This window comes from Nylanderia fulva, unplaced genomic scaffold (genome assembly GCF_048542155.1).
Source record: "Nylanderia fulva isolate GAGA-0341 unplaced genomic scaffold, ASM4854215v1 Scaffold8, whole genome shotgun sequence".
NCBI lineage: Eukaryota > Metazoa > Arthropoda > Insecta > Hymenoptera > Formicidae > Nylanderia > Nylanderia fulva.
In genome coordinates this window covers 4,862,823-4,881,739 of record NW_028190916.1, presented here as the reverse complement: position 1 = coordinate 4,881,739, position 18,917 = coordinate 4,862,823, and the positions used below count along the sequence as shown (strand labels likewise).

General features: G+C 33.0%; 3 protein-coding genes across 4 annotated transcripts; 1 reads left to right on the top strand and 2 right to left on the bottom strand.

The window, feature by feature from the left end:
• Nucleotides 1-3,443: 3,443 nt before the first annotated feature.
• Nucleotides 3,444-11,440, bottom strand: lqfR (clathrin interactor lqfR). 2 transcript variants are annotated; one of them, XM_029316414.2, is made up of 8 exons: nucleotides 10,813-11,144; nucleotides 8,978-9,057; nucleotides 8,754-8,875; nucleotides 8,138-8,514; nucleotides 7,623-7,833; nucleotides 6,994-7,501; nucleotides 6,724-6,870; nucleotides 3,444-6,426 (listed from the first exon to the last, which is right to left on the bottom strand). In XM_029316414.2, coding segments are annotated over exons 1-8 (4,290 nt in total). In that variant the 5' UTR covers nucleotides 10,815-11,144; the 3' UTR covers nucleotides 3,444-3,583. The 2 variants fall into 2 exon arrangements, with proteins under 2 accessions (XP_029172247.2, XP_029172246.2); XM_029316413.2 differs by lacking the exon at nucleotides 10,813-11,144 and adding an exon at nucleotides 11,178-11,440 and having other exon boundaries at nucleotides 3,445-6,426.
• A 444-nt stretch (nucleotides 11,441-11,884) lies between these two features.
• Nucleotides 11,885-15,777, top strand: LOC114942443 (uncharacterized). The gene is given in 8 exon segments (XM_029317815.2): nucleotides 11,885-12,109; nucleotides 12,358-12,527; nucleotides 12,599-12,808; nucleotides 12,883-13,259; nucleotides 13,336-13,695; nucleotides 13,825-14,340; nucleotides 14,342-14,569; nucleotides 14,751-15,777. Coding segments are annotated over 8 exon segments (2,709 nt in total). The 5' UTR covers nucleotides 11,885-11,984; the 3' UTR covers nucleotides 15,474-15,777.
• A 357-nt stretch (nucleotides 15,778-16,134) lies between these two features.
• Nucleotides 16,135-17,333, bottom strand: LSm1 (U6 snRNA-associated Sm-like protein LSm1). Its single transcript, XM_029317787.2, has 3 exons — nucleotides 17,085-17,333; nucleotides 16,525-16,709; nucleotides 16,135-16,435 (listed from the first exon to the last, which is right to left on the bottom strand). Exons 1-3 carry the CDS (start codon nucleotides 17,140-17,142, stop codon nucleotides 16,262-16,264), a joined length of 417 nt encoding a protein of 138 aa, XP_029173620.2. The 5' UTR covers nucleotides 17,143-17,333; the 3' UTR covers nucleotides 16,135-16,261.
• Nucleotides 17,334-18,917: the final 1,584 nt, after the last annotated feature.

The following is an 18,917-nucleotide window of genomic DNA, read 5'->3' as shown; positions in this document are numbered from 1 at the left end:
TATCCAAATTTTAATATTTTCCCAAGTTCTTTTATTAATCTTTTTAAATAATCTAATTCGTAACATAATCATATAAAATAAGAATCTAATGACAATTTATAATAGTATCCACATGCAATTAATCAAACATAAGCAATATTATCGCGCGTAAATAAGATTATAAGGAATAATAATTGCATTGCACAAAATATTGAAAAATTCATCAGTTAAAAGAAAATTAATTTTAACAGGTGCGATGTCGCGCGAATTATGTTATATAACTTCGAGTTTTACAAAGGGATTTATAACACTAAACTGTACACGTACCCTTGTATAACACTTTGTTGTATTAATAATCGGCTGATGATCCTCTATCTTGCATTGAATTGACTAAAACGACTTTTCTCTTTTTATATATTTATACAATACTTATATTTTCACATTTGAAAAATATATCCCTGCCTATGTGTTAAACATCTCGCCTCATATAAAATGCTCAAATAATGGAAAATGTAAAGGACCAATCGCCTTTACATAGTTTCAGTCTCTGATACTCGCACGAAAGCTCTTCTCTCTATTTAGAGAATGTGGTTTCTTTGAGCTAACTTTACAGAGCAAAACTAAACGATTGAATAACTATTTGACATGGTACTTTTTCTTGGTAATTGTACAGAATGGCTTCTTTCAATTAATTGCTTTTATGGGATCTAATTTCATGATACACTAATACTATGTAATTTTGTAAGAGACATATGTATATATAATACTCAACTTTGCCACTGAGCTTGAAATAATTTTAACTTGTCTTTTTTTTGTATAAATATATTGAGATATCTTTCTTTTTCAATATATATGTACAATAAATAATGATTCAATTTAAATTTTTTATCATATTATCATCATAATTCCTGCAACAAGTAAAGTATTTCAATATCATGTAGCAAAGATAAACTAATCTAAAAAGAACAGTTGTGATGTGAACGCGTGATTACGTGTATAACACAATAATGTGGCATTGATTACTGCTTACAATTAATTACGATGTGATAATTCCATAAACATTTATGTCGAAGGATATGCATTTCATTGTTAGTAAGTAATATAATCAAATGCTAAATAATGATGCGTTGTTGTTGCTCGATTTACAATAATCGTGTAATATCATGTAATACATAATAAGTATTTTTTTTAATTTACGCAATTAGCGAATCTCCTTAAAACAATTTACAATGGATCACATATACAATATTGATGTTGAATCGAGCACGAAAGTTTTCTCACGCCAATTTTGTGCATAGATTCAAAAAATTTTATTATAAAATAAATGCTAAAAATATCGATTCTTCTATCTACAACCCTTTTTACGAGAAAGAGCATTTCGATAATAATTGTAGTTTCTCCTGCCATAGTAACAAAGAGGGAAGCACTTATTAATAATATCCACTAAGGATTTCTTTCTCTTCGTCCAATTCCTATGTCAGCTGCCAGAATGTCATTTTACATACACGTCTTTTAAAGACTACCGGAATTGCGTTTTTCGTAGTTTTAGTATTATAAAGGCATCAACACTTTCATCTATCGTGTCCATGTTCCAGCAATGTACACGTGATGATAAGTGAAATGCGACTAATCAGATTATGCTCTTCTTCGAGTATGTATATATACTTTTATAATACATATGTCTATATAATAAGGCATAATCCCGATTCCTCCAAAAAAGAGAGAGATTAATATACATTATGTATAAAATACACATAGTGATAAATCCTGCCAAATTTGTTCCCGCGCAATTTACAAGCAATAACGACGCATATTATTGAAATTATATGTATTTATAAATTCAGGAATGCTGCTTGTCGTCCCATTTGCATTTTAATGCGTAATTATTAGCTCAAACTATATGCATCAGGCTGCCTTATAATAATTAAGAACAACGATCAATATCTTTATATATTATTCATTATTATTGTATATTATTTGTATTTATGCGGTTTTTTCTTTCTACCGTCTATATATATATATCGTTTTTATACAAGTTCCAATTTTGAAGAACCTGTTTCATTCAATATCATTATTGAATTATTTTATACAAATCAGAATTATAAAATACCAACATAATTCTCTAATTTACATTCCTTTGTATCGAGAAGTTATCTCTTGAATACGAGTAGAACATGTTCCCTAATCATCTTTGCACTTAGAATTCTATAAGCGATAATAGAAAATACATTTCGATACATGTATAATTGTCTACCACTGAATTTTCTATAAGGGAGAATTATCAAGTAAAATTTGAAGTTTTTCTTTATCTTCTCACTCAATTCCATTTGAATAAATAGTTCAACAAAACAAAATTTTGGCTGATTAAGAACTGTTATCTTTGTACACACATATATTGTGCTATTGAGACTTTATTTTATATTGATAATCCTTTATTGGAATGCAGGAAAGAACGTTGCATTGGCCTGCTGTTGCTGTTGATTCTGTGACAGAGGTTGCATCGGTGACACATATTCCATTCCTGGTGCTACGAGTATACACTTTATTCTTAACTATTCGTACATTTTCACATATCAGATCAGTGAGATGACATTTAAATTAGAGTGGTTAATTAGCTATGTGCAATTATTCAAGTGATTAACAAAATCAAGTTTTATCTAGAAACATCATACTACAGTTCAATATTTTTCAATCAGAAGACAATAAGTTAAGTTAAAACAATACTCGAGAGAAAAGTAGTAAACCTTCCGCAACAGACAGTTAAGGAACTACTCACATGTTTTAATCTGATGCTGTGGACTATTGCTCGCCAATTGGTTCATAGTCGGCGCTGGACCAGTTTGTTTCGCTTTACCACCCATTATGTTATCGAGGTCAATATTTAATCCTGAACCAGCCCAAGTCGAGCCAATTTGCGTAGATGATGTCATATTGTTAGATGTTTGACTTTTGATGTTCGTAGATGTAGGTGAAAGAAGATTTGTAACAGGTGACAGTCCGATCGTTCCTAAACACGACACTAATCTTAGTTCATAACATACGTATTACGATTGTTAACGTGTCGTGTTTGTGAATAAAAATATGTTTCAATGAAAAATTATATGAATAAAAAAGAATTTATTTTATTCATCTATTACAATTTACATATTATATAATATTAAAATATTGCAAAGTTTCATTCGGCTTAATGAATATATGTTAATAGATGAATATAAATGAAAATAACGATATAATCGCATTATATATAAAAAAAAGATATATTTTATATTACATAAAACATAAATACATTGAATATTTTAAAATCTTGCGGAATTAAAGTTTTTATTATTATTAATGATTTATGTGTGTATTATATGATTTAGATTATTTTATTGAAAAATTATATTTAAATTATCAATTTTTTACAATTTAAGTAATAGAATTAATTCTAAAAAAATACATTCTTAAAATATATGTATATGTATATATATATATATTATACACACATACATACATATACCTAAATAAATTTATAATTAATAATTACTATAAGTATAATATTGAATAAAACGATAGAGGATTCTTTCTGACACAATATTGTAATAATTGATTACTATTCTATTTATTAATCTATTCTAGTTTTCAAAGTGGATCCAATAATCGAGTCTATAAAGGACAACACTTTTGCATTTAAAGCTCTACACTTTGCATCGTGTTCACCGTAGACAATATTCTGCGACAATGCAAGCCATTCTCTTATTTCCATTAGGGGTTCAAATAATTCCTCCATAATAGCATCTTTTGGAACCGCGATAAGCACAGATCCGATATTTTCTGTAACAACCAATCTCACTGTCGCTTCCTCGTGATTTCTCAGTGTCCAAGTAAGTTCCAATATTTCCTTGCCCATCTTTGGTGCCGATGGACAATTCTGCGCTGCTAACATTATGGTCGACAACGTCTTCAGAAAACGTAGCAGTAATATGTTCTCTTGATCAGTATAAATCCTCAAGATTTGCACCTTGTAAGTACCGTAACGACCAAAGCCGTGTAGAAGTGGATAGAAAAATGATGATACCACGTTGCCGAAGTGATTAATGTATATCTTGGAAGCCTTTGAGAGACTGCTGTGAGCGAATCGTCTCGTATTCGATGCGATTCTCTTGTCGACGATTTCCTGCCAGTTTGTAGATTGTTCTTCCGACGCTTCTAGATCAATATCGATGTCTTCTTCGTACCATACTTGCTGCTTCTTCCGTTCCTCCATGTCTATAAAGAGCGATATGCGGCTCGGAATTCGTTTCTTTTTAATCGTCGTCTCAACTTCGACGTTATCCGCATTATCAACATGGATTTTCGATAACTGCTTCGCAGATTCGGCTAGTATATCCAGAAATAATAAACGGTGGCTGAGAGAATATTTGCCGACGACTTCGTAAAACTCTTTGCAGAGAAATTCGGCGGATTCCTTCGGATAAACGGTCACAATCGCTACGCAAGATTTGAAGATCACAAGTTCAAAGTTCTCGACGTAACAATGTTGTCTCAACGTGACGAGAAGCTGCAAGAGTTCTAGAGCGAAGGACACATCGTCATTCGGTAGCTGCGTTAATATCAGTTCCTCGCAGATCGATAATGATTCGGAGAAGACCTCGGGATCGGAAATGGTTCGTTCGTCCGTCAAATTGTCGCGTACATCTCGCAGATACATCGGACGTACTTTATTGGACGGTTTCTCGTCGTTCATATCATAAGGAACCAAATCATCGTCGCTGTCCAGGTCCGAAGTGTTCTCGCGATCTTGTTTTGCCTGTTGTTCCGCTTCCTTCTTTTTTGTTGGATTACTTTTTATCGATTTGTCATGTTTCAACGAAGGTAAACTATCCTCTGTTTTTCCGTTCGGTATCTTCTTCTCAAAATCGGGCAAGATTTTGCATTCGACGCCCAATTCGTAGATCTTCTTGCTACACAGAGAATCAAAGATTATATTCTCGGTGATCAATTCGTCCGGATCCCTTCGTTCGGATCGTTCTTTTACGTCTACAGATGATACATTTAGATTCTTCAGAAACTCGAGTAACTCCAATACTTTTATAGGCATATTGTCGTACTCGAATTTTAATTTCGGTGCATCATTATCTGTGTTAGACAAAGCATTTATGCAAATCTCGGCGGTCATCATACCTATCGCTCTCAGAGATATATTTGTACATTCGAGATGAACAGATACTCCCGAAAGTAACAATTTCTGACACTGGTCTCTTTCAGTTTGCTTTAAGTGATCTTTACATGCTTTTACAGACAGAATAATCAGTTTCGTAATATATTCATGTTGTTCCACAGATGCGTGATTCAGGATACTCCTGTCGCTCCACACTTCCAAAAGTTTAATAAGTAATTCCAGTAAAATATCATTATCGTTCAAAAAGGATGACAAGTAGGAGATTAAGTTCACAATTAACTTCTCGTCTTCGTAATAACGCATTAAAGGGATTTTCGTCGTTAAAACGTATCTCCAATCCTGTTCCATTAAAAGATTACCAAAAATAGGACGCATACCGAGCTTAGGATCACAATGCTTCAAGAATAATATCGCGATATATTCGATGGCGGCTGAATTTAATTCGCGAAATATGCTTTCAATCAAACGTCGTTCGTTCCTTTTATTTTCCACACACCATTCCTTAAAAATATCGGTGATGCAAATAAAATTAACCGGTTTTAAGCTAATTACAATTTTACTAATTAAGGATGAAAGCGCAACTGTTCTCGGCTCAATGTTATATTCGTATAATCCGTCGTTGACAAACGATATCGCGCGAGATATGTGAAAACAGAGCGTTTTCACGTAAACTTGCGGCATGTACGACTTAGGTGTGTCGAACTGCAATTTGTTAGACACGCGATTTGGCAGGGAGACCAAAATTTGCGTTGTATTCGACCAAGCCTGGTCTAATTCCTCGTCTTGCATGTAAGATCGCACCTCATATCTACATGCGTTCACTATTCCCGAAAATATCGCGTCGCTTTTCAATAGATTCTCCAGTAATATAGAAATAACACGAATTTTCTTTTCGTCCTTGGTCTCGTTTAAGGCTGCAGTTAAAGTCCTCAAAGATTCCGACAGCATGAAAATTGTCGAACCATCGACAACTATCAATTTTTCAATCAAAGGATCCAAGTCGTCTTTATGTTTCAGCGGCCAATCGCAATCGAATTTATCAATTATTTCTTCCAAGATTCTTCCATATAATATAGCGTCCAGTTTCGCATCGGAATCGAGACCGCAATATTTTTGAGCGGTAACAAGCCCCGGTAAAAATCTGACGTAGTTCAAAATGGATGATCTTATTCTCTCCAAATCGATGGAACTTTTAATACTGCATATGGTGTATAATACTTCCAATAACTGTTTGGCGGCATTATTCGAGAGACTCTCGGTCGACGTAATATTCTCTTCGTTTTTGGCTGCAAGGAAAGGACTATCTTGGGGGAATTATATTAGCATCAAACTCAGGAGGATATATACCTCACACACAGAATTTCATTTACAGAAACACATGCAACAGCGATTTAAAATTTCTTAGACATATTTGTTCTTAAATAAGACATCTAATGAAGAAGCTAGTGATGTTAGAATAATTTAACAAACCTAATATAGTTTTAATGGATTTTGAAACCTACATTATGTATGCATTATACGTAATTATAAAATATCGTTAACTCGTGAAGCAAAATAAGTGTTTCTTAATTCTGTATGCTCACTTGCATAATTGACGGTGTTGGAAGATGCGTTGTTCATTCCTACAAAGATGTTCGAATTGTTAGGGCTGCTTATTTGACCATCGGGTAATCTCATAGATGAGGTATTTAAGCTATCTAAATCTGACAAGAGGTCCGTATTTGAAGTCACTATATAAAAAGAATAATATATATACAATATTTTATATATATATATATATATATATATATATATATATATATAAACTGTCAATTTAAACTTTAAAGTAATTTATAACAAATGTATATTCCTACCTGTATTGTTATTTGTTATCTGATTATTGAGACTTTGCGGTAAAGAATCAAATAAATCGTTGGATATTTTAGGATTTTGGATGACACCGGTTCCAGTCATTGTGCCTGTTGTTTGCATTGTATTAGCATACATTGCATTACTGACGTTCGTATTAGTCACAGTTGGTATTGGAACACCCATCAAATTGATTTGCGTTTGCGGCTGACTCGAGGGATTAGATATAGCGACGTTGTTAAAGGCAGACGTGAAATCGGCAAACTCGTCGTTGCTGTCCTTCGTTTTAGTTGTCGCGGGATTATTAAATGCACTAGTAAAATCACCGAAATCTAAATTTGCATTCTGCGGTTGAGTAAAGGACTGAGTATTCGCCCTGGGATTGAAATCATCGTCGTCTAATTTGCTATTATCGCTCTGTGATTCAAAAATATCATTTAATATATCGTTTTTGGTCTTCTGTTTATTGGTTGGCGACGATAAATTATTACTTTGTTGTACTGGTGTACTATTCTGTAAGTACAAAAAAATTGAAATGAAATTATACAATATTTCAAGCTTTAAGAGTAGATGAAAAAGACGATTAATAATAGTTATGATGTCAAAAAGTTTAATTAACGTTTCGTAAACTTACATTAGATTGCTCTTTTCCATAATTTGCTGCTGCTCCAAGATCTACTTTCTTGATAGTTCTCGTTGTCCGTGCTGGAGATGTATTTGTAGAAGGTATAGATATTTGAGCAGGTTTAGCAATTTGATTGATATTGTCCAATGTATCCCTATATTCTCTTCCACTTTTCTTTGGGCTAGTATCATTGTCCGAGTCTTCTCTTTCGCCATCGTCGCTATAATATAAAAATACAGTTGTAAGGAGAAAAATTCATTCAAGTTATAGCATGCTTCTTTTAAACAAGCGCTTGTATATCGAAAGTAAAATGTTTAATAAAATGATAGAAGAAGATACAAAGTGTGAAAAAAATAATCAATAAATTAATAATAAATACTTTATTCGATTCATGTATGGTATCTAGAGTATCAAAATTAAATTATATATAAAAAATGTAAAATTATAAAAAATATTAAAATATTAATAAGAGATAAAGACGTAGTAAACATAATTAACAAAGAAAATGTAATTATTAGATATACCTGTTATTTGTATCTTCAAATCCTTTTCCTCGATTGTCCCAGTCATTATACGTTTCTGTACTGGATTTGTTCCATTTAGGATTATCCATCCATCTGTCACTACCCTCGAATCTCATTCCCATCGCTTCGCTCGATAAGCCGACGTATTTATCTTTATTTTTCTTAGCTTTCTTCCTTTCTTCCCTAAGTTTATCATCATCTTGGATAAAATCGATCAATTCTCTAACTTTATGTCTAATATTTATTCCTTGATCTTTTCCGAACTCATCAATGCAGGTGTAATTTTCTAAGGATCTGAGATCATAGATGTGTTCACGAGACGACGTAACGACCCGTTCCGAGCCATTACGAACTAAGTAATTAAGAAGGAGCAATGACTGTAAGAGAAAATAAATGGAAATTAGTGAGTTAAACCGATGAGAAATGTGAAATAAAATTTGCACATTTTTATTCACAAATTTGTGAATTTCATTGATTAACTTATAATATAACAATATTTTTCTTCTCTTTTGGTATTTTCAATATAATAGAAAAATTATTTAAGAAGCAAGCTGTGCACATAGTAATAACTTCTCACATATACGTAAACCTTGTGTGGCGAGAAAAACGATCATACCTTGTACGTTCGTCGCCAATTTCGTTTATTTTCTTGCAACATTCTTTTCCAGAGCATGGACATCACTTCTGGAAATTGCTCGTACGTGAACGTGGCTTGAGCTAGCTCTTGCATCATTGCCCCTTAAAATATTAAAGTAACACATTCGATTAGACAATTAATTAATACGCATTTTTCAAGTTAATTTCTAGAAATAAATTTGATCGCTGATAATAAATAGATACCTGTGGGACCCCATGCATCATCATTGGTCGCTTCCCGAACTTTGGCCTCTGTTTCCGTGTAATTCATTACGACGTTGGTCCTATAAATGTAACATTTTATTATACAATGTATTTTGCATGCACAATGTGTTTATGTGCAAGAGTTGCATATAGGTACGATCATAAATGAAGAATTATGAGCACAATTATTTCTATTTGCTTGTCATGTAATGCGAATTAATCAACAGTAATTATTTTCGTAAAGAGCTTGATAAACATTACGTGTACAAGAGTATTACAAGAGTATATCGTTTGTAGACTTTGTGTTCACAGATAACTTTTAGCTGAATCACCTGGCATGAAAAAGAATTGCTTATAATCTTCTCATAATCAATATTATATATATTTATTAGGAATTATTATATTTATAAAAAATTATTTAAAATATGGAGAAATAATTAAGAATATATGCTACAGAGAGCAATATATAATGGCCTTTCCTCACGTTTTTGTTTATCTTATTTTTTATGCCTGCAAACACATTCGCGCATACTTATTATACAATATCACATTCGTGCGACAACAAAAGTGCACACAGCCGTGAATTACGTAAATAATTACAGCTTAAAGCCATTAAGTAGGTTTGCGGTGTATCTCACGTGACTTATTATTACGCATCGAATTACTAATTTACAAACGCACTCGTTTTAACTCATAAATTTATTAAGACATTAATTTATTAAAATTATTAATTCTTTAACACCGTTTTTAATCGACGTTGTTTAAAAAAATTATTATTAATAGTCACAGAAGAAACTACTATATTTAATGTTAAATTTTCAGATACATTTATATTTTCGATTTATGTTTCTTCGAGCAAAAAATATCGATTCTGCTTTATTATAATATTATATATAATATATATTTATTATTATTAATACATCAATAAGGGATGTTGCAGATAAAAATAAAAAGCTTTATATTTTACATGCATTTAATTTTGATAAATTTAAAGCACGCGAACATTTTATTTATATAAAAAAAAATAATCCTAACAAAATTCAAATTTATTATACGATGATTGAACTCGTGATGATTTTATTTAAATACCATATGTCGAACTGGCTTTTAAACAGGCTTTAAACAGTGCGGAAGCTAATAAAACCGATACGAAGAATGTGTATATGTGTGTGTATGTGTCTGTGTGTGAAAGAGTACCTTCGTAATTCTAAACGGGCATTCACGTGCGAACAATACAAATTGGAATCACGTATCGTGCGATTGAGATTCTCTACTGCATATAATAGACATCCAGGAGACTATATGTACATAATTGAACAAGAGATCGCGACATGTGTCTTTTGACATTCTCGACAAATCATCGAGATCATAAAAGATATGATAAACGAGAGACAAATCAAATTGAAACAAGTTGCAATTATTAAACAATTTTGCGAGAATTAAATTTTTGAACTCTTTCCTATTAATGAAATAAATGTTGAGAGATATTTAATATAATTCGATCAGAAGAGATATAATTTTAACACATTCCAACTTTTTTCGGATGATATAGAATATAGAGAGTAGATATTTTAATTCTAATATTAATTGAACATTTTAAGAGATTATAAGTGTATACAAAGCTGAAACGACACGAAAAAAAGATTGATTTCAGGAAACTTGGACAGAGATATACATTTCGAAACGTTTGAGGGAGCGTCGACAAGTTAAGTAAATACGCGCGTCAAAGAAAGGGAAATCTCGTGCCGCCTGTCATTAATACACGATTGTTTTCGAGAGATCGTTTTATCACCTCGCGTCACACACGTACATACACACATATATACTGTACATACATGCATACAATCGAACTTCAAGGTCGCGCCATAAAATTATCCACGCCGTTCCAGTTTTACGATTCCTCTCCTCCCTCTCACTTCTCCTTTCCACGACATAAAAGAAAGCGATTACACACTCTCTCATGAATTGATGTAATCGACAAACTTGACACTCCCGTCTGCCTTCCCGTGATAAGAATCGACGGCGGATTCGCATTTTTTTTCCGAATTAAAATTTTTCACAATAAAAACACGTGCGCGATTTGACGTTTGCGCGCCTAAGGAGAGGCGAGAGACATAAGCGAAAGAAACTCGCGACTCGACGAGGAGCCGAACCGAAAAGCAATAAGGTTATAATCGCGCATCCTCGACACTCGACTTACGCCTTGTCCATCAGCTCCCGCACTTTCCACATGTTCATCATCGTTGCAATCAGCGCGCGTCTTCGTGGACGATGTTTCACCTCGCGCGATATCCTCTATCGGCGGAACGCTATCGGCAGCACCCAGCTAAACTGTCGCCAGATGTTTTTCGTAGCATCTGATACCGCGAGACGGCCAGAACGGAACGTCACCAGGCAGCAGCCATGTTATCCCTTCCACGTTTGCAGACATCCCGCGGTTGTCTCACAGGTGTCTCCCATTTGCCACGATTGTACAGCATAGTAATTTTTTCGTTTCTTTTTTCCGTTACGTCATGAACTGCGCGACTGACGAAGAGGCGCGTTCGTTCTGTATTTTTTAGAGTCCCTAGAAATAATTATAATTATAAAAATAAATAAATAATTATAATAAATAATAATAATAATAATTTATTATAATTAGAATTATAAATAAATAATTATTTCTAGGACCTCTAGCATTTTTTTTAATCCCGCGCTTTCTTTCTTTCCTTTTTTTCTATCTCTTTTTAAAATAGAAAATTCTAAAAAATATGAAAAAAAGAAAATATAAACCAAAAAATGAAAAAGTAAGAAACAAAAAGGAAATAATGAACTTGCGAGAACTCGGAAAAACAGAAATTCCCTAGGACTTTTTCCGGAACGCGAGCGAGATTTGCATCTAGATTGTTCGTGCTTCGTGACTGTTCGCGCTTTTTCTATGTGTGGCACCACTGCCGATGGTCGGATTCAACATGTAGGAGCGCGTTTAAATTTTTGTATACATAATACGAGCCGCTAGCAATCAACCATGGCAGATTTCAACGACGGAGTGGACGGGAAGCTGGCGTTTAGAATGCGAAAAGTCAATCCCGAACAATTTTACACGCTCGTGAGGATGCACCTGTCCTTCGAATTGGATCTCAATACGGAGGAGTAAGTCATGTCCCCCCTCGACTCTCCCGATTGTATTTCCGTTTCGGCTGTCCGTGATTGATATACCGTTGACAGACATCTCGTTTCTAATAAATAACATCTGTTTTATTATCTGCGTTTCATCGCTTAATCATTTTCAACGCTCGATTATTTGTCTCGTGTAATTTTACAAGCTGCTACTATAAAATATCTATTATAAGATATACAGCATGTATTTTAATAATATATTTCAATGTTCCTTTTTTTAGCAGCGATGGTATTAATGAGAAAGCGAGACTGAAAAAATGGGGTCTTCTGAGCTTTACCAAGAAGCCTAAGTCTTCGGTTAACTTAGAAAAGGGTACAGAAGGTGTTACGTTATCTGAGGATAGTATAAGTCATGTGACTCAATTGATAGATTATTTGTCTAAAGAACACAGTAAGTAAACATTTTAACTAACCATTCATTGTATTTTTAAATGCATTTCTCTTACAAATATTATTTTATAGATATTGTACAAGAAGGAATATTTCGACGTACTGGGAAGTTAACGAGACAACAAGACTTAAAAACAGCTATGTCTCAAGGTGTATCTTTGGATCTTGACGATGGTCGATTTAGTGTACATGATTGCGCTTCTGTATTAAAAGGATTTCTAGCAGAACTGTCAGAGCCGCTCCTGACAGATCTACATTATCCAGCTCATTGTCAGATAGCTGGTAATAATAAGAGCATATTTTGTTTGCACGCTATATATATATATGTATAATAATATGATCAATATTATTTGCAGAATTATGCAGCTTGGATGCAAAGACAAATGACGCGAGATTATTGAGTTCTTTACAATTACTTCTGCTGCTCCTGCCACCTTCTAACAGAATTTTGTTAAAAGCTATCCTTATTTTGTTGAATAAGACAGCGAGTTACGAGCATAGCAACAAAATGAATAGCGTTACATTGGCCACTCTCTTTACACCACATTTATTGTGTCCACGGAAGTTATCCCCTGAAGCTTTGCATATCAATTCGCAGAATTTATCATGTTTAGTTGCATTAATGATTAGAAAAGGTACAGAATTATTCGAGATTCCACCGAAATTAGCTACAGATATACGAGCATACTGGTTGGAGCAAGAAAGAAAGTTATTAAGCCCTAAGAAGACTGATGTAAGTTTCAAATTTAAAGTAATACTTGACTGTATTGTCTTATGCAGTATAATAAAAAAATTACAATTGTTTACAGTTGAACGAGTCTGTACCAGACACAACTGGTACAGCACACACTGTATTCAGTTTTGTCGATCGCAAATTGACAGCGAAAGCAAATTCTACACAAGATACGCAAGCAGCTTTGGCTCAGCTTTATGCTCATATACAAGCTATGCCGGAATCGGCCAAGAAACGGCGACTTGTGAAACAATTTAACAAAGAAAATGGACAAGGCACACCTAGGCATGTAAAAAACTGCAAAACCAAGAGTCTCGGAGATTCCATCAAAAAACATATTTTTCAAAAAAAGATCTTAAGCCACAAAAAGTGCGCTGACAATAATATTGGATGCAATATCACTAGATCGAGCAGTGAAGAGAATATATTGTCGACGGTGAGTTTTTGTATAATTTTAATTTTTCTAAGATATATCTTTCAGTGTTTATCTTTTATATGGTTTATTATGTCTTTTTAATAACAGCGTTTATTCTACTTTTATCTAATAATCGCATGTATTATATAGAAACTAGAAGATTCGTTGCTTCCGGCAAGAATGCTCCTTAGCAAATCAAACGATGAATTTAGCACAGAAAACTGTGATACTACTAATAACGATCTTCTACATATCAAACACATGAGTAGTAGTATAGATAGCTTTAAGAATGAAACTTTCACAAGTTGTAAAATGAAAAAGAAGCTCTGTAATCAATCTACAAACACGAGAGAGGAATTGGATGAAAAAAATCTGCAAAATGATGCGAAACAGAGCTTAGGTTTGATGGAACATGGGAGCTGTACAAGTTTACAGGAGATTAATGTAATGCCTAGTGACAATAATTTATCCGATACTGCTAAACTGACGCGACAACTCGATGAACCACCAGATGTGTGTTCTCCTCAAGATGTAAATCACTGTGATAATTCGTTAACGAATAATGATAAATTAGTGTCACTAGACTCGGAATCTATACTTGCATTCACTGCAACACCAAACATAGAAACTTTCCCTAAAAAGACTTGTGCATCGAGCATAAAATCATGCCGAAACTTTGAACGTTGAGCCACGTATCGAAAACGCATGCAATTTACAGTCTCCGATTGTAAGAAACAGATTCAGGAATGTGTATGCTGTACATACGTCGACGCCGTCGAGTTTATTACGACGAAGCATGGTCACTAACGATTATATCTTGACTCCTATAACTAACAACGATAAAAGCATGAGTCCGATTACGCAAAGTGCAACGAAAATGACAAAAGCCATGCAGGTACATAAATATTTATGATATATCAATAATATTTAATAGATATATATAATAAATTACAATATATTAATATTATAATATTATAATGAATTAATATTATAATTTTATAATATTAAAAATTATATATTAATAATAATTATACATCTCTCAATAAGAGATTATTAATTTTTACAATTTGTAACAGGAAACTATGATGACCCCACGCTCCAGAAAACCAGTAATGATAGTTTCAACTTCGAATCTTTGCAATCTCGTCACCGGCAACAACAGCTGCAATTTACGCGGATCTAATTTAGACATGATTAGTACAATAAATTGCGCTTCTATTTTGGAGGAATCCCAGACATACAACAGCATGGAGAATATACTGCCGCATATAAAGGATGTCGAAAATAAAGAAAATAACGAGATAGACACACTCGAGAAGCACAACTGTGTCCAATCTGTTGCAAATTGTTGCACTTGTACACAACAAAGTTCGATGTCTATAACGAGCACGTTTAGAGAATATTTGTTGTCAAGGAGCGTCTTAACTGCCAGTCCCGTCGATCTCAGTTTTACGTCGCGGACGGGAGATTTTGAGCAATCTGAGTCTGATTTAAATATCTTGAACAATGATACATTGTCTGACAGCTTACTGTGTTGTTTGGACGGTAACCAGCCAGAGTCTGATACTTCTGGCATAGCATCCGGTAGCACGAATAATTCTACTGAAAAGATGGAGGAAGAGTCTTCTTCTCCGAGAAAACGAGGGACTAGCTTGCAACGAAACGATTCTAAAAGATCCACGAGGAAAGATGCGGTCAAAGGCACGACGAGCGAAGAATTCAAAAATAGGCCGCGGAATGAGTCGGACGAAATAAATTCTGTGAAAATGCAGGATAGCTTTCAAGAGACGTCATTTTAATTTATTACGAGAACTCGTTAGTTATTAATATATCGTTGAGCATTATAAATATACATTTCGATGTTTTGTATACTTTGAGAAGAGGAAAGAGAAAATTGTCTCATTATAGTTTAAGTTTATTAATACGACTTTATATATAGTTTTGTCTCAAATATATAGATTAAGTGTTTGACAGTAAATGGATTACTTATTCTGTTTATGTCACATTAAATTATTATTACATGTATATAATGCAAGACATTTAAAAGAATTTAATTTCCTTTACAATCTTGATAAAAAGAAATATAAACATCATATATAACTATTGTGAGATGCTATTAATATTTTTACAATTTATTTTGTAACCTTAAAATGGTTTAATATAATTGTAATCTTATGATATCAAGAATAATTTTTTATTATAATTCTTGTGCATCTTGAATAAGATTTATAAATACGTAAAAATTCTGTGGGTTTTACACAACACATGCAGAATATGTTGATTTTATTTATAAAGTTAGATTATATGATGTGACTTATGATTTTTATTTTATAAATCATGATTATAACTATTATTTCCAATTAGTGTATGATTGACTATATATAAAGTCGTGTAAACACATTTAGTTAGATTTCATCATTTTTTATTTTTATAGAGGAGATAATTGATAAATTTTTCAGATATTCTGCATCTACAATATTATATTTGATAGAAAAGTAATGCATTATATTAAAATCTCTTATAGCAGTTACATTTAATTCACGTAAATTAATTAAAACTGATACAAAAAGAAAGCTACTCTTGTATATCAGTACATATCATCATGACTTAAGTCAGGTATATATGAAAAACCTCGCTCTTTCAAAGCTTTATTCATTCGTTTTTTCTGTTCTTGCTTTGATTCTTGTTCGCGCCTTTGAGCATCCAAAATTTCGTCCACTGTCACTTTTTTTAAGGGTAGGACTTTTTCCTTTTCTATATCCTGTAATATAAAAGTGTTTATTTAGGTATCATGTATAATTATTAGTATCAGCAGAATTATAACAAATATTTTCTATTTGTAAAACTTACTATTTCTCCTAAAAGTACAACATTCTCGCCTCTCACTATGAAAATACCTCTTGGAATGTCACCATATTCCTGACCAACATGAATTCTTTCAATTGTACTTTGAAGTACTATATTAGCAAATTGATCGACACTTTTAAGATAGCCAATTAATGTTCTACCATCCCTTAATAAAACCATAAGTTTTTCTAGATAAGAAGTAAAAATCGACGAGTGTTAATTGTTTAATAATATGAATAGATTCTTTAAAGGTCAGTGTATTAAATAAAAGGCCTTATTTTATTTGAAAATTAAGTAATATGGAATTATATATAAATATATAATTAACTAAGATTAAGAATACAAAGTAAAGTTACAGACAATTTTATCATTCTCAATCTTTTCTAATATACAATCTTGTCACAGCATGTAAACATTTCTGTATTTGTTTTATCATTTTGAATAATTTCTATTTTATGATATAATACAAATTTGCAATATTTTACAGGACAGATCGTATGAGTGATAATAAATGAAGAGTAAGAAGAGACGAAAGAAAAATAACACTAATCAAACATATATACTTTCGAGTTCTTCAAGTAGTGACGCTGTTCCTGGTGGCAATTCGTTAGTATCATTCATTTTGCTCGACAAATTAACAATTAAATTAAATCACCCAACAATCGTTTACGAATTTTTGTCTAACATATAATAATTCTACCTTCTAATTTCAGAAAACTCGCGTCTAAACAAGCAGAGAACTACAATTTTGCACAAATATCATCTGTCTTCTGAATCCCTCTTCACATAAACGCAAAAGGTACAAGTATCGATACTGTAGATTTCTTCTACTTTTAATCGGTCGGTACGAAAACGTACTTATCGACAGTTCACTTCATTGATGACTTTTCGCGTCTCCAGGTGGCGCCTGCGTCAGTTTTGGCGCGAAGCGGACACAACTCAGTCCGACATTGCTTGCGCGTCGCGCGCGGCGGCCCGCTGAGCTTTTAATTCGAATAAATCCGAGTTAAAAGGCCGAGGAGACGGCTTTTTAACATTCCAATGATAACACGGCGTGCAGCTCCGGATGGACGAGAACTCCCCTTCGGTCGTTCCTCGTCGGCTCTCCTGACAAAGTTTGGCTCGCAAGTTTGGCTCGCCGAATCCCGATGGTAAATATTCAAAATGGTCGACGCGATCTGTAAGTCAAATTTTATTATTTATTTCTATTCATCCTATTTGAATTGTAGCGATTATACGTCTTACGTCTCATAATCATGAGCGTAATTTTATTTATGAAATACAATATAAATGAAAGTCTCAAGTTTCGAGGAGCAGTTTTTGAGTTAAATTCGATGTTTGTGCAAACTAGAAAGTATGCAAGAAATATAAATATTTTATTTCGAGATCGAAATATAACAATATTTGTAACGATGCAAATTTGTCGTAAACGTATACTAGTAACAATTTATTCCGAATTTTGTGACTTTAGGCAGCGTAAAGAGATTTCAAGGTAAGATAAAAGTCTGTCTCTCGCTTTTTACGCCTAACCCTAAAGCGATTATTAACTGAGTAACATTTAATATTCGATAATCATCATAAATAAATTTGATATAAAAAATATAAAAATGAATATATTTAATAAGAAAGAATAATTCGCACATCATTTGCCGCGCTTTAATTAGCTCGTTTCTCCTTTGTTTATATGAATAAAAATAATACACAATTGAAAAATTTGTGTTAAATTTAACAGATATCACGTGTCCCAAACGGTCTATAGAAATTTTTGTGTTAATTTAACATAATATAGATAGGTTACATGAAGACACAAATATTGTGTTAATATTTTAACACAAAATAAATGCAAAACTTCAAGTAATTTAAAATAAATTTTGTATAAAATTAACATAGCTTTAATGTAAAAATAGTTAATTTTAGATTTTATCATCTCCACTTATATTATAAAATAAAAAATCAACATTTTTTTCTGTAAATTTGAACAGCTAAATCTTGTCACTAATAAAACAGAACATATCTATTGTGTAAAATTAAAAATAGATGTACATTGTGTTATTTTTACATCTTTTTCAATTGTTTTAATAATTTAACATTTTACGGGAACCGTTTTTAACAAAAAAATACAAATTTTCCTACTGTGTAATAGAAATAATATTCGAGTTTGAAACGGAAGAATCAGTATATTCGAAAACGGAGACACAATGAGAGAGATTCTTCGGGGTCCGATGCGTTTTCACGGCGCACCTGGGTCATCTCGGTGTCGAAGCCAAAGTCGATGGACTTTGCTTTATGCGAACACTTTACGCCCCCGATTGCGAGCGACACCGGAACGCTCTCAACCTCACCCTCTCTCCGTCGCCGCCGCCGCTGATCAGAATCCCCTTTCGGTCGCAAAACGA